This window comes from Schistocerca serialis, chromosome 8, assembly GCF_023864345.2.
Source record: "Schistocerca serialis cubense isolate TAMUIC-IGC-003099 chromosome 8, iqSchSeri2.2, whole genome shotgun sequence".
NCBI lineage: Eukaryota > Metazoa > Arthropoda > Insecta > Orthoptera > Acrididae > Schistocerca > Schistocerca serialis.
The window spans coordinates 556,468,311-556,493,042 of record NC_064645.1 but is presented as its reverse complement, the minus strand read 5'-3'; the positions used below and the strand labels follow the sequence as shown (position 1 = coordinate 556,493,042).

At 39.2% G+C, this 24,732-nt stretch overlaps 1 protein-coding gene across 1 annotated transcript in view; it reads left to right on the top strand.

Moving 5' to 3' along the window:
- The window catches only part of LOC126416767 (WD repeat-containing protein 26), a 140,102-nt gene that overhangs the window by 61,463 nt on the left and 53,907 nt on the right, over positions 1 to 24,732 (top strand). The window contains exons 7-9 of the mRNA XM_050084612.1: positions 3,173 to 3,311; positions 16,165 to 16,425; positions 17,805 to 17,950. Of these exons, the coding sequence (XP_049940569.1) occupies positions 3,173 to 3,311; positions 16,165 to 16,425; positions 17,805 to 17,950 (546 nt within the window). The remainder of the gene's footprint in view (positions 1 to 3,172; positions 3,312 to 16,164; positions 16,426 to 17,804; positions 17,951 to 24,732) is intronic.

The window sequence follows — 24,732 nt, the reverse complement described above, 5'->3', positions numbered from 1 at the left end:
AAAACATGTGAGGTTCACATGCCATTTATTCTGAAGTGTAAATTTGAGGAATGGGTGAATTAACTGAATGAGACTGGATGTCACAATACTTTGGAAGGTAATCATCTGTTACTGGCATAGTGAATAATTCAGGTGAATTCTTAATCTGTTTGTCCCAATGAATTCACTATCATGATGCATACTATATACATTCATAGATACCTTATCTTCAATTTATGTGGAAGTCTAGACATACTACTGAAGTCAGGCCCTTCATTTCAGTTTGTGATATTTGTATGCACTTTAGTAAGTTAAAAGATATTTTTGCTTGTTGGATTTGTGATCAGTGACCCAAATGCAAACTATACCATATTCCATTCAAAGTGAGAGGGTATGAATGCTCAATAGAAAATACAAATACAAATTGAAAACAGTATGTTTAGTTGAGAAAGATTAATGCCTTTGTATACACTCCACAGCAAAATAAACTGTAGGGAAACTATTTAAAAATGCAGATTCCCTTGCTGATGAATGCTAAAACACTGATGAGTCAGAAAAGTTTTGAAATTAGCAGTTTAACAGCATGGTACCTACAGGAAGTAGTTAGAAATATGTGATATATTAAACACCAACATTTGTAAACTTATATATGTATAAAATAACTGTATACTTAAAATGTAACTGTCTTCACTAACCTAAATAAGTAATTTTAATGGCTGTATTGCTTTCAGTAAAGAGCCAGTAAAATAATAAAATGAAATGCAGAAAACTGATAACAAATTATCAGAAACCTAAAAGGGATAGATGGTTTGATTTTAGGATCCAATCCTTGTCGTATTTTGGGAGTGGACACTGGAAAGGGAAAAAGTAAGATGAGAGACACAAGTGGGTATAATTCTGTCTAGTATTAATATTGTTCTTTTTCTTTGTTGTTGTTGTTGTTGTTGTTGTTGTAAAAAATGGGAGAATTGCCCAAAATAGATGGAAGGAGTCAGTAGAAACACTGCATTAGAGAAGCTGAGTTTCCTTAGTTACTTCCAGTTCCTCTTGTGTAGTTGATTATTATTTAGGGCCAGTGGTCTTTATGGCTCTTCCCTCTGCATTTTTCTTGTTAACTCTCTTCCTACAGTTTGAAATGTTCCTTTGCTCTGTATGCCAGAGAAAAAATATTCTCAACAGCCATTCATGTTGTCCACATAGTGTGTGGCACACATCCGATGTGTCATGCGTAACTGTTCCATGGTTTGACAAAGAAAAAGATTTATTAGGTGCTACTAAATGACTTTGTTCTTTAAATGATTTAAATAAGGGTTACCAACTGTACTTCGATTTGTGAGAAGAGTAATTACTAACAAGTTTTCCACCACTGATTTAAATGCTACTGCTGCCTGAATGTGTCCAGGAAACCCTCAAATCTGGTCGCTGAAACATAAGTCAAACACTCCTTGCTGTCTGTACTTAGTGACCGATTGATGTTAATCAAAATGTTCTTGAATTATGGGTGGGATAGTTGACTGAAAACAGATTAGCATTCACAGTTCCTCAAATGTAAACAGATTATGTTCTGGAGAAGAAATACCATTTATTTAGTTTAATCTATCTGAGCTAAGCATACTCCTTTAACTTTGTCTTCTCTGGCTCAGTATTAGCACTGCAACCTCACATAGCTGTTGCCATAAAGGCAGTTTGGTATTTTGGTAGTTTTCTTCCACCTCAAGTACTTTGTTCGTTTTGAACAATCTGTAACTAGAAATCTTATGTCAGCACCTGTAAATAAATAATTTTATGTATGATGTGACATGGAAAATTTGTCTATTTATTGTCTTATGAAAGTCTATCAATCTTGTGGACATGGGACAGTAGCTGACAATAGAAGTAGTGGAAATGGAACACCACAGCTGTATTTTAAAAGTATTTATTATTTAGATGTTTGGTTTGAACGTTAAGTTTGCATCATCTTCAGGTCCTATAATAAACCAAATAAATACTTCCAGCCAAAGACTCGTGTATCATAGGAACCATACAATAACAAGGCCCTGTGGACTAATATTCATCAGGAGTGTATATTCTGAATGTGTCACTGTCACAGTCACTTCGTAGTATTAGGCCCCAAGCTTTGTAACTAGAGTTAATAGACTTTTCCACTACATAATCTGAAGTTACGTGAAACATTGAAGTTCTTGCAATTTGTTCACATTGTTAACTGATTTTCATGTGCTTGTAGTTAGTCAAAGAGGATTGTTTCAGAAGTTATATCCAGGGTGTGTCTAGGGCAAACCTAATAACTAAAAGTATTATTTCTATATTAATATTAATAAGAAACCACCACAGCAGTATTGATACCCATTTATTGATTCACGGCCAGTTTTGTTCGAAAGAACATCATCAGATTACACTGCCAACATGACTTAAGAAGTCAAGTTATCAAACGTAATGTTAAAGGCAAATTCTGAAACATGACAATCGTATAAACACTCCATCCATCACATGACAGTAGCATGGTGAACAGTGAGCATAGGCAATTTGGCGTGCGATAGCACTCGCTACTCTGTGCTTCTGCCAGACAATCGATGGGGTGTTTATGTGAATGTCAAGTTCCAGAATTTGCCTTTAATTTATGAGAGATAACTAAATCATAATACTGTCACAACACTGTGGGGATTTGTTATGAAGACTGTTGGCAGTGTATCTTTTGAATGAAGTCAGTCATGACATATTGAATGTATAACAATTAAGCTGTGGTGCTTTTATATTAATATTAACTAGAATCAGCTGTGGAGATCAAGATGATCAAAATCATTTCATTTTATTTTAATGTACTACAGTTTGCTTCAGAGTAAAATGCTTCTTAACTCAACATCAGTGGTATCACAGACCTTCAAACGATGGCAACTTCTTCAAAATTTAAACTTCTGGAAAGGTGAAAGATAATAATTTTTCAAAAGTAGTTCAGTATTAAGGGATTTTTCTGTGGTTGCATTGGCCAGTAACTGATATCTGAAAGGCATTATAAAATTTAAATCAGTTTTGAAAATAACATGATATTTTGTATTACCTCTTTAATGCTCTTGCCTGTTTTCTTAAGCTGTAGAATTGACACAGACGAGTAAATTGTTGAGGTACATTTGTTTACTAAATTGTTTGTAATTTCTATTGTTTATGCAATTCATAATTAAAGATGTGTTTTCTGCAGGGATCAATTTCCATGTGAAACAGTGCAAATACTCAACGATCATTGTGATGAGGTGTGGTTTTGTCGCTTCTCCCCAGATGGTCTCAAACTTGCCACTGGATCGAAAGACACTACAATTGTGATATGGGATGTCAACCCAGTGAGTACAACTCAGGACATTAGTGTGAATTTATTTCAGTTAAAATGTCTACAATTTTTTTTATAATAGACACAAAGATAGCCTGAGATATAATATGTAAAAATATGAAGGCGTTTGACGTAAACAATAAAAAGTTTATTAATAAAGGTAATATTAATTGTAGCATTGTTTGTCGAATAATGAAAAATCCAGGATGGAATAATGACAAGTTTATGAAAAGGATAAATTGCCACTCACCATACAGTAGAGATGTTGAGTCACAGACAGACATAACAAAAAGACTACTAAACATATAGTCTGTCCTTGGCAGCCACAGACAGCGGTCATTTATGTGTGAGCTGCATTAAGCTTATGTATTGTCTGTGACTCAACACACTGCTATATGGTGAGTAGCAGTCTATCCTTTCCATAATATTGTCATTATAGCATTGTCTGTAATATATGACTGAAATTGTGTATTGTGTGCAGCCTGATGATTCAACATGTCTATGGCCTGTTCTACATAATCATCATACACTTGACTTGTTCAGTATTACTGGTCTTGAAGACAGTATAGCTTTCACTCAGAATGTCACATTGTGTTCATCAGCATCTTGGTGAAATGGTGAAATCATTCAATTTATGCCATGAGGCAATGCGCCAAGGAGTTTGTAATCGGTACTAATCAAACTTTGAAGGAACATTCGCACATGTCCCCGCTCAGCATTGGCTGCGTTTAATGTTCATCAAAGCAATACTGGCCAAAATGTAGTCATTTGTTTGACTCCATGTGTGGCTTTGTGCAGAGCAAGTGTGTGTTTCTACTGACTTTGAGCTATTATGTCTCAGGCAATATTCAGTTGAAAGAAACGCAGTTTGACAAGTTCATGCGTTCTCTTAAGAATAATAATGAAAAGAATTTTATGAGCCATATCCAGCCAAAACCTTTTGGGCAGAACCTTCCAAAATGATCATGCCTGAAGAATTTCAGAGCTAGGCTTCTTACAGTTCATGTACTAAAAATATGACAAATGTGAAACTTCGCACGTAGTAACCTAACAGTACAAGGTTCTCAAATATAAAGTTTGATTTATGTTCCACTTTCCAATATTGACTAAATTAAGTGCAAAGTTGAAACCTTTGTAAAAATATAAAAAATTGCAATATTTTCAATCTGATTTTGCAAAAAACTGTGTTGTAACATGAACTAACATTGCTAGCTAATTTGAATCAAAGTTCGGCACAAAAATTGCGGCATGAAGAAAATGTAAACTTTGTCTCTTATGCCTCGTAGAGTAAACATCTGCTGAACATAAAAAAAGACAAAGAACTCAATAGCTTGGCAGCACAAGAATGTGGAATACAAATTTTCATTCATCTACCATTTTCCAACGATCTACAAATTCGTCAAGAAGTTTATTAAATCTTCAAAACCAGTTTCATTCAAAACACCATGTTTTAACCCACTGCAGATTGCAAAAATGTGTGAAACAAGCCAACAATCTTGTCTTTAGGTCAAAACAATGAGAGATACTTCTGTACACAAAACATTCTGAACCGAGCTCCTTGGTTAGTATAGCTGCATCTACATCTACACTCTGCGAACCACCTTGGGGTGCATGGAAGAGGGTTACATCTCATTGTACCAGTTATTAGTGTTTCTTCCCGTTCAATTCACATATGGAGCATGGAAAGAATGATTGTTTGAATGCCTTGAGCTTGCAGAAATTAGTCTAATCTTATCCTCATAATCCATATTGGAGTGATATGTAGGGGGTTGTAGTACATCCCTAGAATAATCATTTAAAGATGGTTCTTGAAACTTTGTTAATAGACTTTTTCAGGATAATTTGTCTATTCTCAAATTCTTCAGATCAGTTCCTTCAGTATCGCTGTGACACTCTCTCTCAGATCAGACAAACCCATGACCATTTGTGCTGCCATTCTCTGTATACATTCAGTATCTGCCGTTAGTCCTATTTGGTACAGGTCCCAGACACTTAAGCAATATTCTAGATGGGGTAGCACAAGTGATTTGTAAGCAATCTTCTTTGTAGACTGATTGCACTCCCACAGTATTCTACCAATAATCTGAAGTCTACCTATCGCCTGCTTTACACACAACTGAGCCTGTGTGACCAGTTTACTTTGGTATTTGTATCAGTGGGTCAATTCCAGCAGTGACTAATTGATATTATAGTCATGGGATACTCCTTTTTTTCGTCTTGTTAAGTGCACAGTTTTACATTTCTGAACATTTAAGGCAAGTCGCCTGTTTTTGCAGTTCTTTGAAATCTTATCAAAATCTGACTGAATACTCGTGCAGCTTTTTTCAGATAGCACTTCATTATAAATAACTGCTGGATCTGCAAAAAGTTTGATTTTGCTATTACTATGGTCTGCAAGGTCATTAATATACAACATGAACAGCAAGGGTCCCAACACCCTTCCCTGGGGCACACCTGAAGTCACTTCTACATCTGATGATCGCTCTCCATCCAAGATAACATGTTGCATCCTTCCTACCAAAAATATCCTCAATTCAGTCACAAATTTCACTTGATACCCCATATGATCATACTTTTGTGATGTGGTACCGAGTGAAATGCTTTTCAGAAATCAAGAAATACTGCGTCTATGTGGCTGCCTTGATCCAAAGCTTTCAGAATGTCATGTGAGAAAAGTGCTAGTGGGTTTCACATGGTCAGTGTTTCTGAAATCCATGCTAATTGGCATTGAGGAGATCATTCTGTTCAAGATACCTCATTATATTTGAGCTCAGAATATGTTCTAAGTTTCCACAACAAATCAGTGTCAAGGATATTGGATGGTAGTTTTGTGGATCACTTCTACTACCCGTCTTGTAGCCAGGTGTGACCTGTGCCTTTTTCCAAGAACTGGATACAGTTTTTTATTCAAGGGATCTATGATAGATAATAGTTAGAGGGGGAATATAGAATCTGACAGGGAATCCATCGGGTCCTGGAGCTTTGTTCAGTTTTAACGATTTTAGCTGTTTCTTAACGCACTGACACTACCACTTACTTCAGTCATCTTTTCAGTGGTACGAGGATTAAATTGGGGCAATTCTTGATTTCTGATTGTAAAGGAAAGTTTCAAAACAGAGTTAAGCATTTCAGCTTTTGCTTTGCTACCCTCAATTTCAGTTCTTGTCTCATTTGCTAGTGACTGGATACAGACTTAGGTGCACTAACAGCCTTTATATATGCTGTATGTTGACTGCATTTTAATCTATCAACTAGACCCCAATGATTTTTACAGTGTGTTTCCTGCAGTGTTTAACTATTAATGTCCACATGTAGTGTTTGCAGTGCATTTTTCCTTATTCAAATAGTATAGTATTAGTTTTTATACAGTAAAAGTTCTGGGCCACTAGCTTCCCACCCAATCCCTCTTACCCTACTCCACCTGCTGAATTGCAGTCCCAGCATTGTGTATACAGCTGACACAATATAGGAGACAAAGAGTTTATTCTGAAAGCTAACAAGTTTTCTTTCTCTTTTCTGCGCCCGTCTGCGACTCAGTGGTTCTGCTATTCGGCTTGTGCTCTCCTTTACTCCTAAGTTAATATATATTAATATTAGTTTTTGTGAGATTAAGACTTAAACTTACTGCTATGAACCAGTTGCAGGTGTGTTCAGATATCGCCTATACTGTGTGATAATTGTGCTTGTGCCATCACCATACATTACAAGTTTTCAACATTCATTTAAAGTCATTTTTAGTCATTCATGTAGGTTGAAAACAAGAGTAGTCCAGTACTAATCCTTGTGGAACCCCATTCTGACATTCGTTTCATATGCCTTTGACACAGTCTACCAATGTGACCCTCTGCTTTCTGATAAACTTGGTCCAAATGTTCGATTTCTCTGTAGTCTGATAACAGTATTGTTTTGTTATAACAATGATTTTATTTTGCCATATGTATGCAGACAATAAAAAAAAATCAGCCAATAATAAAATCAAACAATGGAAAATCCAGGATGGAATGTAACAATATTATGAGAAGGAAAGTTGCTACTCACCATAGCAGAGATGCTGAGTTGCAGATAGGCGCACCAAAAAGGCTGTCACAATTATAGCTGTCGGCTGCTAAGGCCTTCATTAATGATAGACAGACATACGCAAGTGTGTGCACACATGACCCCACCCCCCCTCCCACACACACACACACACACACACACACACACACACACACACACACACACACTACTGCAGTCTCAGGCAACTTAAACCACACTGCGACTGCGAGCAGCAGCACCAATGTGTGATGGGATGGCGACTAGGTGGGGGTTAGGACGACCTTGGGGTGGGGAGGGGAAGGAATAGTATAGTGGGGGTGGGAGACAGTGAAGTGTTGCAGGCAGGTTAGACTGAGGGCTGGTGAGGGGAAGGGGGGGGGGGAGTAGTAAAGGAGAGAAATAAAAAGACTGGGTGTAGTGGTGGAATGATGGCTGTGTAGTGTTGGAATGCGAACAGGTAAGGGGCTGGATGTGTGAGGACAGTGACTAACAAAGGTTGAGGCCAGGAGGGTTTTGCAGGGAAAGTTCCCACCTGCGCAGTTCGGAAACGCTGGTGTTGGTGGGAAGGATCCATATGGCACAGGCTGTGAAGCGGTCATTGAAATAAAGGATAACATGTTTGGCAGTGTGTTCAGCAACAGGATGGTCCATTTGTTTTTTGGCCATAGTTTGTCGGTGGTCATTCATGCGGACAGACGGCTTGTTGGTTGTCATGCCTACATAGAATGCAGCACAGTGGTTACATCCTAGCTTGTAGCCTACATGACTGGTTTCACAGGTAGCCCTGCCTTTGATGGGATAGGTGATGTTAGTAACTGGACTGGAGTAGGTGGTGGTGGGTGGATGTGTGGGACAGGTCTTGTATCTAGGTCTATTACAGGGGTATGAGTCATGAGGTAAGGGATTGGGAGCAGGGGTTGTGTAAAGGTGGGCGAGTATATTGTGTAGGTTCGGTGATTGGTGGAATACCACTGTGGGAGGGGTGGGAGGGATAGTGGCCAGAAATTTCTCATTTCAGGGCAAGACGAGAGGTAACTGAAACCCTTGCGAAGAATGTAATTCAGTTGCTCCAGTCCTGGGTGGTACTGAGTTACAGCGGGAATGTTCCTCTGTGGCCGGACGGTGGAACTTAGGGAGGTGGTGGGAAACTGGAAAAATGAGTCATGGGAGATTCGTTTTTGTACAAGGTTAGGAGGATAATTACCATCAGTGAAGGGTTCAGTGAGACCCTCGGTATATTTCGAGAGGGACTGCTCGTCACTGCAGATGCGATGACCACGGGTGGCTAGTCTGTATGGAAGGGACTACTTTGTATGGAACAGGTGGCAGCTGTCAAAGTGGAGATACTGCTAGTGGTTAGTAGGTTTGATATGGACGGATCTTCCTCCTCCTCCTCCTCCTCCCCCCCCCCCCCCCCCCTCCATCTAACCTGCAGCACTGTCCGCCACCCCTACTATACTATCCCTCCCCCTCCCTGCCCCAGCCCCCTCTCACCACCACTCAGTCGCCACTGCCATCATGCACTGGTGCTGCTGCTTGCAGTGTGGTTTCAGTTGCCTGAGACTGCAGTCATGTGTGTGAGTCATGCTTGTGTGTGCGCATGTGTGGGTGTGTGCGTATATCTGTCTATTGTTGGTGAAGGCCTTAATGGTTGAAAGCTATAATTGTGAGAGTCTTTTTTTGTTGAGCCTATCTGCGACTCAGCATCCCCACTATGTGGTGAGTGGCAACTTTCCTTCTCATAATATAGCCAATAATAAAAGCAAGATACAAAATCATCAGCTGATCGTCATCGGACGAGGGATCACGTATACAGTTTTGCATATATGGCTGTGCATTAATTGCCTAAAGCTAGCCAGTAAAATTAAGTTTTATGGAAACAATATATGAGAAGAATGATGAATGTTTCAAATTTCTAATAAATAAAACGTAATTGCTGATATTTGTTTTATGGGCGTAAGGCCGTAGTCAAAGACATAATTTGCTCTCCAGTGTTTCATTTTCCAGTGCTGGAGACATCATCAGAGGCTTTAATACAAGCAACTGTTGATTTTTGATGTTGTCAGATCTCTGCCTAAGATTGCAGAGTCGCACTGACTTATGATATGGAGCTTGTAATGGGGGAAGATTTGGTACTATTCATTTGATTTAGTACTAAGGCCCACAACTTGTCTAATTTCAATCGATTTTCTTTTCTTTTAAAGTTGTTTTTGTGGTTGACACCATCACAGCATTTATCAAAGATACAAAAAATACTAACGGATGTTGTAACTGAATGTTACTATCAATTCAGCCCAGAAATCCATGGAAGCAGAATAGTTATTACATACTGTTGGTCTGTAAAAGGTGGCACTATGCGTGCTTGTAATAACTATCGGGGGAGATCAAAAAGTTGCCATTCGGAGGCGTTACAATCCAGAATTGGTATGCTAACTGGATAAAATTGCTTTGAGCGTAGGGACATTGATCCCACTGACACCAGGTTGAAGATAGCTGTTGGGTAAAACACTGTGTTCTGCTGTGTGAAAGGGTCTGAAGGCATGACAATCTCATGGGGTGAAATGAGGACTACAGGACAGGTGCTAGAGTGTTTCCCAATTTAGATGGCGTAACTTCTGCCTTACAACATGTGCAATATGGGAATGTGCATTATCATGAAGCAGCAGCACCCCTTCTTGCACCATTCCACGACAGTGGTTTTTGACAGACAAGTTTCACCGTACACATTCGTCATTTGCTGATGTTTATCTTTCAGCAGCCAAGAGAGGAATAATGGTATATTGGTCCTCTTTGATGCATTTGGTAGTAACATCACCATAATTAACATTTCTGCATTTACTACATGTGAGTCAGAAAACTGTGAATGCCACACTTATCCCTTGCCTTCAATTTGGAGCTTATATACCTCCATCAGTCACACTATGTTGCTTACATGCTGTAGCAATGCCCTCAAACAGAAACATTTTGATGGCCCCATATACATATGCATTTGCTCAGCAGGACAGGACTAGAAGAGAGATGTGGGAACACAATACGAAATAACCAGTAACATTGTTAACAATGATTGTGTTCAATTTACTTAACTTCTGGTAACAGTTTGATGTGTGTCACTAGAGATCCTATACCTAATCCCATGAAATTCTAAATAACTGTGCTCTCTCTTGTCAGTCTGTGATTTAGTTGCTGTGACTGAATGTATTATGCAAACCCTCATAGTTAACTGTCGTGTTGCTCAATAAATAGCGACTGCTACATCAGAACTGTATTCTTCTGAAGAGAACTGCCAGAACTCATGTTCTGTGTAACTGTAGGAATTGTAGCAACTGCTGGAGCCACAGGAACTGCGTGTCAGTGGCAGAAAGATTTCCATCTTCACCAGTACTAAGCAGAAGCGAAGTAGTCCAGGATTGACAGTGCTGTCTCTAGCATTGGGCAACACTGTGTGCAGATGTATTTGGTATCCTATTGCTTGTTAAATAGCGACTGCTAAGTCAAAACTGTATTCTTCTGAACAGAACTTGTGGACTGTATAGCTGCAGGAACTGTAGGGACTGCCAGAGCTGCAGGAACTAAGTGATCATCGGCGGCCCATCATCTGATGTGCCTGTTGGCAGAAGGATCTCCATCTGCACCAGTAGTAGGCTGAACCAAAGTAGCCCATGGTGGGCAGTGCTTCTCTGGTTATGGGCAACACTATCGGTGATGAATTCGGTGTGCCAGTGGATGTTGGGTGTCAGCAGGAAACTGTCCCATTAACAAGTGCCATCTGGAGATGGCTGCTCTGAACTGAGAAGGCAATTGGTGTGTGGTTGTGATTGTGTACTTCTGAGCCATGTCCACAGCACAGACAATTTTTATTGTTCATTTGTGAAATCTTATATGGTTTTCTGTGTGAAGAATCCTTCAGGAGAGGCAGTTAACAAATTTCGCTGAGTTACATGTGTCAGTACTCCACCATAAACTACTTCCTCAAAGGACTTTTGAAAATATTGGAAGAATTGAAATGGATCTATAATTAGACATTGTTTCCATATCTCCAGTTTTATTGATGGGTGCTACAACAGTCTGTTTAAGCCTGTTAGGAATTACATGGCGGATCATAGATTAATTACAAAGATAGCTTACAGGTAGTCCTATTAGACCAACACAAGGTGTTAATAGTAGACTACGAACACCATCATAGTCACCAGAATTATTACTACCTTGTATTTTGTATTCTCCTGAGTTGCTTATATTTTCAGGCTATTTTCTATGGGTGCTACATGCAGTGTGTGCACATGTAAATTCAATGCTTATTTATTTGGTTATTTACTAGTGGGTGCAGTGTTTGGTGTTACTGTCAGGAAGTGATCATTGAATTTGGTAGTCAGTGGTTTGATGTCACCATTTCTGCCAGAGTTACTTTCTGGGGCATCAGTTTCATTTGGATCACTATTTGTTCCATGTATAATAGTGTTCCAAGTTTGCTGTACTTGTTGTGATAGAGTTTCAGCAATGGACTACAGCTTGGCCTCTGCAATAGAGGCCTTTCTTCCTGCTGCAGGTACTTCATTGCCAGCAGTTAGCCATCTCTTATCCTTGCTCTTCTTCAGTTTTACCCAATTGTTTTAATTTTTAAAAAAGGAAAAAAAAAAAACAAGAATGAAAGCGATGTAGGAATATATTTAAGAAAGAGTTAAATTCCCCTTCTGCATACTACGATTTATAAATTCTTCCCAACATTCTTCCCATAACTTCTATCTATACTCCGTGATCAAGTAATTATTTATGAGTTTGTGATACATGAGTTTTTCATATGATCTGAAAATAATGGGCAATAATGGGCTAGCATATTTTAGTATGTCTGTGTCTGTAACTGGGTGGTCAGTGTAAATGTCCTCCAAGCGGAGGTCCCAGGTTTGGTTCGTGGTACTGCTGGGGATATTTCCTTGGTTGGAGGACTGGAGCCGGGTGCACTCAGCCTCATGAGGCCATCTGAGGAGCTGTATGATTGAGAGGTCTAAACATCGACAGTGGCTGACCCCATGCCCCTCCACACCAAATTCGGATGATGCTGTACAGTGGAGCGTGTCACAGCAGCAGGTTTAAGTGCTCATTTTTCCCGCATGCCGTTTGAGAGTGGAACGGTAGAGAGACAGCATGAAGGTGGTTCATTGAACCCTCTGCCAGGCACTTGATTGTGAATAGCAGAGTAATCACGTAGATGTAGATGTACATCACATGGTCTTTGAGGCCTGAGAAGGGCCTGATCACTGTGTTTGTTTTTTAGTTTTGTTTTATTATTAATATTCGTTCTTCATGGTCAGGTAAACTATCAACTATTGGTTTGTGAAATTTAAAATTTTCCTGGTGAATTAAATGTTTGAAGAGATTTTGGGATTGCAGTCAGTTGTCGTAAACGTCACTCAATGATATTTTGACTGGCAGGTGTCCAGACAAAATATCGTGGAGTGGAGTTTACGATGACTGACTGCAATCCCGAAATCTTGTCAAACTATTATTTTTACATCTGAACCACTGAAGGTTATTGGGCCTGAAGGCAATTTGTCAGTGGCTTTTGCACTGTGTCCTTCAGTTGTCATAGTGAATGGTTCTCTAGTTAAGGCTGCATAACCTTATTAAAACTTAATAAACGCAAACATGGTCCATAGTACGTTGTAATGTGATGTTTATTTAATTTTATTTTCAACTATTTGTCTTTCTCAAGCACCTGTAAAACGAACATGGAAAAGCACTAAAAGGTGTGCATGCATCACCATGTATAAATAACACTTTACATACCTCACATTAAGAAAAAACATTGCTGTACAAATTCTTTACTTACATTTGTAACATCTGTATCTCATGTCATTTTCAAATCACTCCTAATTACAAGTAAAAAGTAGCCACATTCTGTAATTTTAGAAAAGGATCCACACTACAGTGAGACCTTTCAAGATCGTATTCTGAACTTTGCTCTATGTACAACAATGTGGTAACTGACAGCAGCTGGTAATTTGCTATCACAGATATATATATTAATCAAAAAACTAGACTCTCGGTAGCACATGTCATAGGCATGTTTCATATATTGCTGGCGTGCCAGACTCAGTTCATGTCATGTATAAAAACAGTCAGCGACCAAACAATACATTAAGTGTATACAAATGGCATAAAACATTGTATACAGGTGTATACTACATTATTATAAACGTAATATTAACAAGAATATGTATGAGGTATGTACACAATTCAATAAATAATTGAAATAGAATACTCCGCAAATTGCTGGCTTGCCAGGTATAATGACTGCCTTCTATTGTAAGTCATCAGGGTCTGAAAGCTATTTCTAGACACACAGAGGCCAGACTTGCTATCTGTACAGAAAGATAACCCACAGGACTTTTTTTAAAATTTTAAGTAACTAACAATATACAATTATTTAATTGGATAGATAAAAAATCTACTTGCCAAGTGGCAGCAGAACACACAGAGAAAATACTGTTGTGATTGGCAAGCTTTTGGAGCCAGTGGCTGTTCAGGCAGAAGGGTTGAAGGAGAAAGAAGAAGCGTGAAGGAAAAGGACTGGAGAGGTCTAGGAAAAGGGGCAGATTTTGGGAAGTCACCAAGAACTGTGGGTCAGGGGATACTTACCGTATGGGATGAGAAGGAAAGACTTATTGTTGGGGAGTGCATCGGACGAGATTTGAAAACCTGAGAGCTTAAAGGTGGAAGACAGCGTAATATGCAAGACAGAGATTACTACTAAAACATTGTGCATAAGAGTGAAAAGCTAAGTGATTGTATTTAGCAGAGGTGGGAGGGGGCAGTGAATAATAGATGGGAAAGTCAGTGAAAGATGTAGAAAACTAAACCAGAGTGACGCAAAGAGGAGTTACAGTGAAGAAAAGCTGAAATGTATTCCAGTTCCTCCATCTCAACTTTTCTTCACTGTAACTACTCTCTGCTTCACTCCGTTTTAGTTTTCTACAACTTTCATTGTCTTTCCCATCTATTTTTCACTGCCCCCCCCCCCCCCCCCCCACATCTGTTAACTACAATGCACTTAGCTTTTAACTCTCGTGCACAATGTTTTAGTAGTAATCTCTGTCTTGCATATTACCCTATCTTCTGCCTTTAAGCTTTCAGGTTTTCAAATCTCATCCGATGCATCCCCCAACAATCAGTCTTTCCTTCGCATTCCATATGGTGGTACGTCTCTCCTGACCAACAGTTCTGGGTGACTTTCCCAAAGTCTACCCCTTTTCCTAGACCTCTCCAGTCCTTTTCCTTCACCCTTCTTCCTTCCCCTTCAACCCTTCTGCCTGAAGGAGGAGCCACTGGCTCTGAAAACTTGCCAATCACAACAGTCTTTTATGCATGTGTACTGCCATCACTTGGTGAGTCGATTTTTTTTTTATCTATTCAGTTAAATAATTTTATCAATAATTAAACAATATACAATGCGTGAAAGTGTGGCAACCAAATGTCACCTGCGTTATAAAATGTATCAACCAGTATTTGGAACATAAAGTACTTCATGACTTACAGTGTTTGATAGTATCATAAAATACATTAAAAAACCTTATAACAATGAAAACAATCAGTTTTTGACAAAATTAATTAATTAGGTAGATAAAAAATATACTCAGCAAGTGGTGTCATAACACACACATTAAAGAAGGTTGTAGTTAGGCAAGCTTTTGGAGCCAGTGGGTCCTGCTTCAGGTTATGCCCTGAGTTATCAGTCTTCAAATCACAGTCTGGCTCTACAGCTTCACTTCTGCCAGCACCTGTCTCATAGTTTCCAAACTTGATAGAATTTTACTTGCATATTTTGCCCAACTAGGACTCTTGGAAGAAAGGATGTCACTAAGAAGTTCTGAGACAGTTCACACTTTGCTGCATAATAAGAGATTCTACCTTGAATAACCCCTAGGTTGCGCCTGAGCCATTTTCCATTGTATTCTTTCCTCCAAGAAAACTAGTTAAGAGGGATATGCAGTTCGCCCTTCCCACATGAGATAGTGAAAGCTTTGGATTAAAGCAATCAGGTAGATGCAGTATTTCTTGATTTCTGAAAAGCATTTGACTCAGTACCACACCTACACTTGTTGTCAAAAGTATGATCGTATGGGGTATCAAGTGAAATTTGTGTCTGGACTGAGGATTTTTTGGTAGGGAGGATGCAACGTGTTATCTTGGATGGAGAGTTATCATCAGATGTAGAAGTAACTTAAGGTGTGCCCCAGGGAAGTGGGTTGGGACCTTTGCTGTTCATGTTGTATATTAATGACCTTGCAGACCATATTAGTAGTAAAATCAGATTTTTTTGTAGATGATGCAGTTATCTGTACTGAAGTACTATCTGAAAAAAGCTGCATAAATATTCAGTCAGATTTTGATAAGATTTCAAAGTGGCGCAGACGCTGGCAACTTGCTTTAAATGTTCAGAACTGTAAAATTGTCCACTTCACAATATTTCTCGAGTGTGTGGGACCCATACCACACAGGGCTAACAAGGGATATTGAACGTATACAGAGAAGGAGAGGAGTTTGGAAAGTAAGAGAAAGATAATAACTGAAATGGAGCTGTGAGTGTGGGTCGGGAATTGCCTGTACAGGTCAGTCAATAAAAGCACTGTCCTCAAAAGGGATACTCTAGGTTTGACTCTTGAACCAGAACACAGTTTTAATATGCTAAAAAGATCCAAGCTAATTTACTCTGTAGACCAAGTGAAACTGTTAGAATCTTGTTAGAGCCTTTTTATCTCATGAACTAATGAATTTGATGAATTTCTGGAACCTATGAAAAAATCTGTGCCACAAATAGCAATTTTTGTGTCTAACAGGAAACACTGACATGCACACATCGCAAGACGCTTGAGGGTCATTCTTATGGAGTTGCCTACATTGCATGGAGTCCGGATAGCACACACTTGGTGGCCTGTGGACCTGAAGACTGCCCAGAGCTGTGGATCTGGAACATCGAATCAGACGAGTTACGTGTGAAGGTTTCGCATTCGCCTGAGGACTCCCTTACCTCCTGCTCATGGCATCGTGATGGCAAAAAATTTGTCACGGGTGGCATCCGTGGGCAGTTTTATCAGTGTGTGAGTACATTTGTAAGTCTCGATAACTGTTTTTAAGACTGTAGTGATTTGATAGGAAGTAGCTTGTAGTTGTACAAATATATTGGTAACATGGCAGTAATTTATAATTATATAAAAAAAGAATATTGAATTCCAAAAATTGTTAAATTTATTAATGATAGAGAGGCTGCCCAGAGTCCAGAAACACACAAAAATAGATCAAAAGTACTCATAATTTTCAGACAATAGGTCTCATCTTATGGAAGCTAAAAGAAGTTGGTTTGTGAAGGTTAGTGTGCTTTTTGGGGTACATGGTGACAGATCACTTAAAATTCAAACCATTTAGCAAGGTGAGGGGCGGGGGAAGGGGGGGAGGAGACAGTCAAAGATGAAGGCAAAGGCAACGGAAAGGGTAGGAGGTTAAAGACAGTTCTACTGTCTTCAGTTCAGAGATGACCTGAGGGATGGGTAGAGTGAGCAGTAAAGATAGAATTGAAGAGGAAGAGAAAATTACAGGTAAAAGGAGTAATGTTATTGACAAATAAATAATTAATGGAATGGAAGGGAAAGGAAAAGGTTGAGAAGAGAATGAGTATAAAGCAAGAGAAGTAAAACCAGAAAAAGTAACAAGAAGAAAAAAGGAAGGGTTCCGGTGGAAGGAGAATAAAAAGTAAGTAAATAAATAAAATAAGATTATATTCCAACAAGTACAGGAAAAAGAGTACAGTTTAGACTTTCAGAGGTTAAAACTAGAAGGTTGGTGGGATGAGAGGATATATTGGAGAGCAACTCTTATCTCTGCAGTTCAGGGAAACTGGCACTGATGACAGGAGTGCAAGTGGTATGTGTGATCAAACAACAGAGCATGTTTGGCATCCGGGCTCTGGACATCCCTAAAGCACATATTTCTTCTGTATTATTCACACATTCTGACAGTTAAGTGTGTGTGTGTGTGGGGGGGGCATGTGTGTGTGCGTGCGTGCGTGCGTGCGTGCATGCATGCATGCATGCATGCATGGATGTGTGTACGTTTGAGTCTGTTAGCTATGAGGAAGGACGTTATTCAAAAGATAAATCTTGTTCATTTGCTTATGGACTGTTCAGTGCCTCAGCAAGGAGAGTGGTTCGCTTTTTTCCATTCATTGTTCATATTCTTGCCACCATTCTCCAGGTAGTATTGAGGATTTGTGTAACTAGACATACCAGTATATTTCTATGGGTGTCTTAATATCCATACCTCTATCTGCAACATTTCTTGTGTATTTCCTACCATGGTATTTGCCTGAAATGGCTCCTGCTGTGGCACCTATTGTGGCATCCTGAAACTGTACTTGCTCATGACTTTCGTTGCATTGTGAAAACATTTAAATTACACTTGCAATCATCTGTAATCTTCACAGGATCTTGAAGGCAATGTGCTTGACTCGTGGGAAGGAGTGCGTGTGAATTGCCTTTGGTGTCGCAGTGATGGAAAGACAGTCCTTGCAGCAGATACCCATCATCGTGTTCGTGCCTACAACTTTGATGAGCTTTCTGATTATAACATGTAAGTTTTTCAGTGCTCTAAAAATTTATGTTGTTGCTGGATGATGAATTCCTAAGTACCTTCTCAGATTGCAATTACAGTGTAAGTGATTTGGTGAACAGATCTGGATGACAGAGAAGAAATTGATTTGGTAATACAATATAACTAACCAAATCATGACAGGAAGCACCTGTTGACATACTATACCAATATTATATTTTAGAGAAAATAATTTAACTACTTCCAATTAATTTTTGACTTCTGATGAGTGTGTGTTGATGTGATGCTGTCATGGGATGAGAGTTTGCTACTGAGTATGCCAAAGGGCCTGTGGCAGTTTCAGATTTGCCATTGAGGATTTAAAAAAAATTAATGGTAAGACATATTGTATAAAATTGCTTGCTTTGTGTTGACATAAATCGGAGCAGAATTTATGGAAAGAAACTGTCAATACAGACAGAACTTACACTGACTGGGCTTTGTGCCGTGGAGGAACACTGTGACCATCCTGTAAACAAAATTCTACCCTATGTCCCTCATACTGATGCCCTTGTGGCTGTTGAACAATACCTCTCCCAACATCCTTCTGGCTCCAAACCCACAGCCTCATTCCTTACACATCTCACCGATTACATCCTCACATGCAACTTCTTCTCCTTTGAGAAGAAGACACACAAACAAATCTATGGCTCAACCATGGGCACTCGCATGGTACTGTCCTATGCCAACCTCTTTATGGGCCATCAGGAGGAAACCCTCCTAGGCTCCCAAAACCCCAAGCCCCTTGTCTGGTACAGGATCATTGATGATATCTTGACCCAAGGACAAGAAACCCTACGCTCATTTCTCCACAAGCTCAACCCCCTTTCCCATCCGCTCCATCTGGTCCTCCTCAGCCCAGTGTGCCCCCTTCTCCCTTATCACTCAATCCATACATCTGTCCATTTCAAACCCATTAACACTCACAGAACATACTTTTGACAGCTGTCACCCCTTCCAAACAAAAATGTTGCTCCCATTCAGCTTAGCCACCCATGGAAGGTGTATCTTGTGGACTGATGAGAATTTCCATGACCTGTATACTGAAGGTACCAAAATACCTTCACAAACAGGAATTCCACCCCCCCCCCCCACCTCCACCATCACTCCCTCCCAACCCCCATCCACACCCACCTACCCACCAACCACTACCTTTCCCAAAAACGTAGTCTGCAAACTGATTTCTCTTACCATATCCTCAGACACACTTAATGATTCCACCACCCCTCAGAATCAACTGTAAAGGAGCATTCCCTTAAATCACCCAGTATCACCCCCGACTGCAGCAACTGAACCATGTCCTTCACCATGGCTTGAACTATTATTATACCCAGAAATGAGGGATATGAAACCCACGACCCTTCCCACCCCTCTTTAAGTGGTATTCTGTGCCCATCCAACCTACATGTCACTCTGGTCCATCCCTATGCCACTCCCATTCTCAACTCCTTGCGCTACAAATTTCACATCCCTGTGGAAGATCCAAATGTGGAAACTGCTGCATATACCCACCTAGCACATCCTACTCTTAGTTCTGTCATAGCTTATCCTATCCTGTTAGAGAAAGGAGTCCATGACGTATCTACTGGAATTTCTGCACAGTATTTTATGTGGACCTGACCACTAACCAGCTGTCGACTTTGATGAATGCCCTCCACCACACTGTGACCATGAAAATAGTGGTGAACATGCAGCTGAGGACAACAGACTCAATTTCAGTGGGCTGCTTCACAGTCTGTGCCCTCTTTATCTCCCCCTCCAGCACCAGATTTTCTGGACCTCACAGATCGATGGGAGCTATCCTTGCAACACATCCTTTGCTCCAGTAATCGTCCTGGCCTCAATCTTCAGTAACTCACTGCACTCACATCCTCTACCCAGTTGCCTCCTGCTAGTGTGTCCCATTACTATCCTGCACACCTATTGCCACCCTCCAAACCATCAGCTACCCCACCCCAACCTCTCCTTCTGCTACTTTACTCCTAAAGTATTTACTTTCTATGAGTACTTTTCTTACCAAATTTCTTTATCGGCAATTTTAAATCTTAAGTCACACAAATAATATGATAATCAGTTTTGACTTTGTAGCTGATCATCATCAAAAGAGTGATGAGGTACTATGTAACATACTCGGAAGTGCAGCTGAGACACCCTGGGATAGTAACTCCTCACTGTTTTAATACTGTCCCCTGTGTAATAAATTCACATCATCTGATGATGACTTTCTAAGAAGTTAGAACAGGTTATGATACCATTAATGAGATGTAATACTGAAAAATATAGTAACATAAACTGTTATTTCCTTAGATTGACTTTCTTGATGTTTATTAAGCATAGTCATATTCTGTGTCCTTGTTTCTGAGTGAAATGGTATGCCAGTTGTAACCACACGCTGTTGAATAAATACTAATTATTTACAATTTTAATGCAGTTGAACCTTGCAAATCTGTTCTTGGATCATCCGACTCCCATCTTAGCCTGACTCTCTCATTTCCACTGTTTATTAGGACTCATTAATGACCCATCATTTGCGCTATTGATCAGTAGACATATAGGTACTGATACGTGTTGTTGTTGGATCAGTTTTAGTATGAAATAACTTATTTCTAACTTGATCAATAAACTTTTTGTGCACACATTTGTCTTATAAATCAGTATAGTGTTCTTGTCACTTATTAAAGTGTTTAAAACTAAATTATGGCCTGAATTAAATGTAAGCATGTGATAATGTCTTTGGTGGAGAATCTGAAAGTGCTTGAAAAAGTTTTTAAAGTCATACAGTGTTGATCGATGATGTGAAAGGACTGGAAATATGCAAGACTTTGAAAAACCTGTAAGTGAAATTCTAGACAGTGCTTTGTAGGTGTATTTTGAGCAGGAGAGGAGGAAAGGAAATCTGTTGTCTGGACCAATCAGAAAGAAAAGGCACTGATTTCATATGAAAAATTACAGGAAACTGAAAAGTTTATGGCCAGTGAAGACTGGTTAGACATGGCACTCAAAATGTAATTATTCATAGTGAGAAGCTGTCTGCTGATGAAACAGCTGCCAATGAATTTTTTCTGAAATTTGAAAACTTATTTACAGAGCTAAATCTAACCCCTAATCAGGCATATATAACATTGATGAGTCTGTCTCGAACTACAAAATGCTCGCTACAAGACTTCTTGCTACACACAATCAATCTGTAACAGTTACAAAACTTGCAGTTTACTATTGCTCTTTGTAGTGCTGCTAATGGCAGTCACAAGATGCCATTGTGATCAAAAAAGTGAAAAAAAGGGTGGTGGGGGGGGGGGGGTTCAAAAACATTATTATTGTATCACTACTTGTATATTATTGAAACCAAAAGTGAACATAGATGGAATCCAGCCCATTTAAGGTATGGTTTTGTGACCAATTAGTTCCTGTTGCTACAAAATACATAAAATAGAAAAACTCCCTAAACGTACCACATTGATACTTGACGCTGCGACACCTCATCTGTCTGAAGATGAACTTTAAAAGACAAAATAAAAGCTTTATTTCTTCCTTCCATTGCAACATTTCTAATCCAACCCATGGACCAGGGATTCAGTGAGTGGCTGAAGAAGCGATATTGTCAAAAATACATTTGATCAACTTTAGAGAGGACTCAGGAAGGCAGAAGTTTGTTTCAAGAGATGGGAAGGCAGCAGCTCGTTTAAAGCGATGAAATCAATAAATATAGAAGTTGTGATTTGCCATAGTTTGGGAAGAAATGTCAGCATCAATGCTAGAAAAATCTTGTTGCAAACTAGGCAAAAATGAATGAAATTAAAGGTGCAACATCAAAAGAAACGAGTGAAGAGAATTAAGATGAAAGAGACACCGCAACAATTGACGAAAGTAAAAAATAGAAACTCTAGCAATTTTGAGGCATTTTTGAACTTTACAACTGGGTGTTGAGCCCTGTGATGTAAGTGAATGGACCAGTACAGCTGACATTGACTGCACAATGGAAGAAGAATAACTGACAATCAAATCATTGACCCTGTAATTCAAAGAACCAATGAGAATGAGAAAGATCATGATAGCAACAAAGACAATGGACTTTCGGCTCAAATATAAACATACAGATGGTCAAATTGTATTTGATATAATGTTTCAGTACATTGAACAAAGCTCTATGTCTACCCCAAAAGACATTTTGTGGATAGGTAATGGCAGAACATCGTGGCAAAATCAAGTTTGTTGTTTACTATGCGAAAGATTATTACAGACCTTTTTTGAACTGCTTAAGAACAGAACATTTTTTTACTGTGTGATCTCATGTTTTAAGCAGTTAATTGAAAAACAGTTGTGTGTCACTGCGATACTGTAATAAGGTATGTACAGCTGCTAAACTTTCTCTCAAAGCAGCAGTATCTTGCCATGTGATACAGACATATTTTAGAATACAGGCAGTACTTTACATTACACTTTTGAATACGAGTTTTTAGTATGTCGGCGTTTTCTTTTCATTTCATTACGGTTTTAACATGGCATCCACTATTTCAGACAGTATTTCCAATTGAAAACTAAAGTTTTAATGTACTGTATTGTAATGGTAAGGGTCGATAAAAGTGTTCCTCTGATAATCTGATCTTTTTTGTATTCCGACCATGCTCTCAGTCCCATAGGTAACGAGTTAGTGAGGTTCTACTGTAGTAACTTAATGTGGACTTTTTCTTTTCTTCACTGTAGGTGACTGATGTTATAACTTCATTTTTGATTCTTTCAGAAGCAGCAAGTATGTTATTAGTGTCAGGTCCTAACAAAAATAACATAAACAGTTTCAGAAATAACTGCAACTACTCGTCTTTTGTGATGCTTCAATTTTATTTATTTATGGTGACATGTTTTGAATCATCTAGTGACTCATCTTCATCTGGTGCACGCTTTTAATAAATGTAGGGAGCATTGTCGGGGTCGTGTAGCTGTGGCAAAATAAAAAAATGAAACAAGCAAGCACTGAATGTGGTGAAAATTATTTACATTGTTGTACAGACTTAAAGGCATTACTTACAGTCATTAGCATTCTCATTCAACTTGGGAATAGTTCACATTACGTGTTGTTAGCATCATTTATCCAGTGAGCTTGAGATTTCATCATACACTTTGCTTCCATGATTGCTGATGCCTCTCTCATATGTCCTGGGTGATGTTCTGTGTGACATTGGGCCCTCCCTTCAATATTTTGTAACAGGAAGTAATAGTGTAATTCTCATTGTGGTTGTATAAACTGAGAGAACACCAAGTAATGAACTGTGGTATAAGGTTTGCAGGAAACTGAAGCGCACAAACAAGTGTATGCCTGCACTCACTTCATTATCCATCACAAAATCTTATACTGGTGCCTCAAAAAACCCCACTGCTGCTAACAACTTCAGATGTGAATTAAATGAGCTCTGAACAACATTTGATAGAAACACATGTGGAAATAAATGTATGCAATGAGCTATGAGGAGTGGCAGTAACAGGATAGATAAAGAAACAGAACAAATTCCTGTTGTCTGCAAACCGCATTTCAGAAATGTTAGTAAACATGTAGTCTAGGTGCTTTGCTGCGAAGATATGAAGACAATATTTCATAGTAGGCGTAAGAACCATCATTTTTTGAGGCCCACAAAGGATTCATAGATTTGTAGGTGCTCTGCAGGCGTCAGGGAAGTTCAGCTTTCAGATGAGTCGTGCAATGTCTGTGTACAGGAAACCAAGAGACTAGTAAACCCAAGTGTGCATTTTCCTTTCCTTTCTTTTCTCTTTTCTTTGCCATTGTTTTCCTCTCATACATATATTCATCTGAAAATGGAGTGACGTAAACATTGTGGATATATTTTTATTGTTGAAATGAATGTGTTAAACTGTGCAGTGCAGTAACTTGTCTGCCAGTGTGCAGTGATTTAGTGTCAATGAAAAGCTCAGTGTAGTAGCTCGCATTCATGTTTTTAATAAGTTTTGATGTACAAATCCTTGTCTATAAGACAATAGATCTTGTTTTTTTATTATTATTTTCATTCTTTGTGACTTGTAGTTTTCGGAATGTAGCTTAGTATTACCTGCACCACGCAGATGTGTAGTTTTGAACGTAGTAACCTGTATCCATGCTTGTTTTTGTCAGAAAATGCAGTGAACTGGTGTAGGAACAGACTCATGTTTTCATTTGAAGTTTGTTAATGGGATGGATAGGGAGTGCACATCCTGTGTGCAGATACAGGAGAAGAGGTTGCAGTTCATGAATAGCTGAGGAATGTGTTGGCTATGCAGCCATCTGCAGGCTGCTGCTTTGGGGTTTAGCAGCAGCAGCAGAAAAACAGGCATGTCACATGGGATACATGAGGTATTGCTTGTTTTGCCCATGGGCTGTGCTGCCAACGCACTTTTCCAGGGTACATGACATGGGGGACTGTGCTCACCACAGAATGAGTGGCAGGTTATTACATGTTTTTGTTGCATGAGGCAGAGGGTGACCCAATTGTTTTCACCAATTCACCCTTATCTTGATTGAAGCAGGAACACAAAATGGGGCATGGTAGTGACAGTTTACTAGTTATTATTTTCAGTATTGTCCCCAGAGTCGATAGTGGTACTTTGGTTTGGAACTGACAGGAATACCTCAACCAGTGGCTCTGTCAATCCTTGACAGTTTTAGCTGCTGGTTTTTGGATCTGCAGTGTGGGTTGGAGAACTGTAGAATTCACCTTGATAAGTTAAGGTTGCATTACACAGAGGAAGCAGCTATTCAGGTAGTAGGGTACATGTAG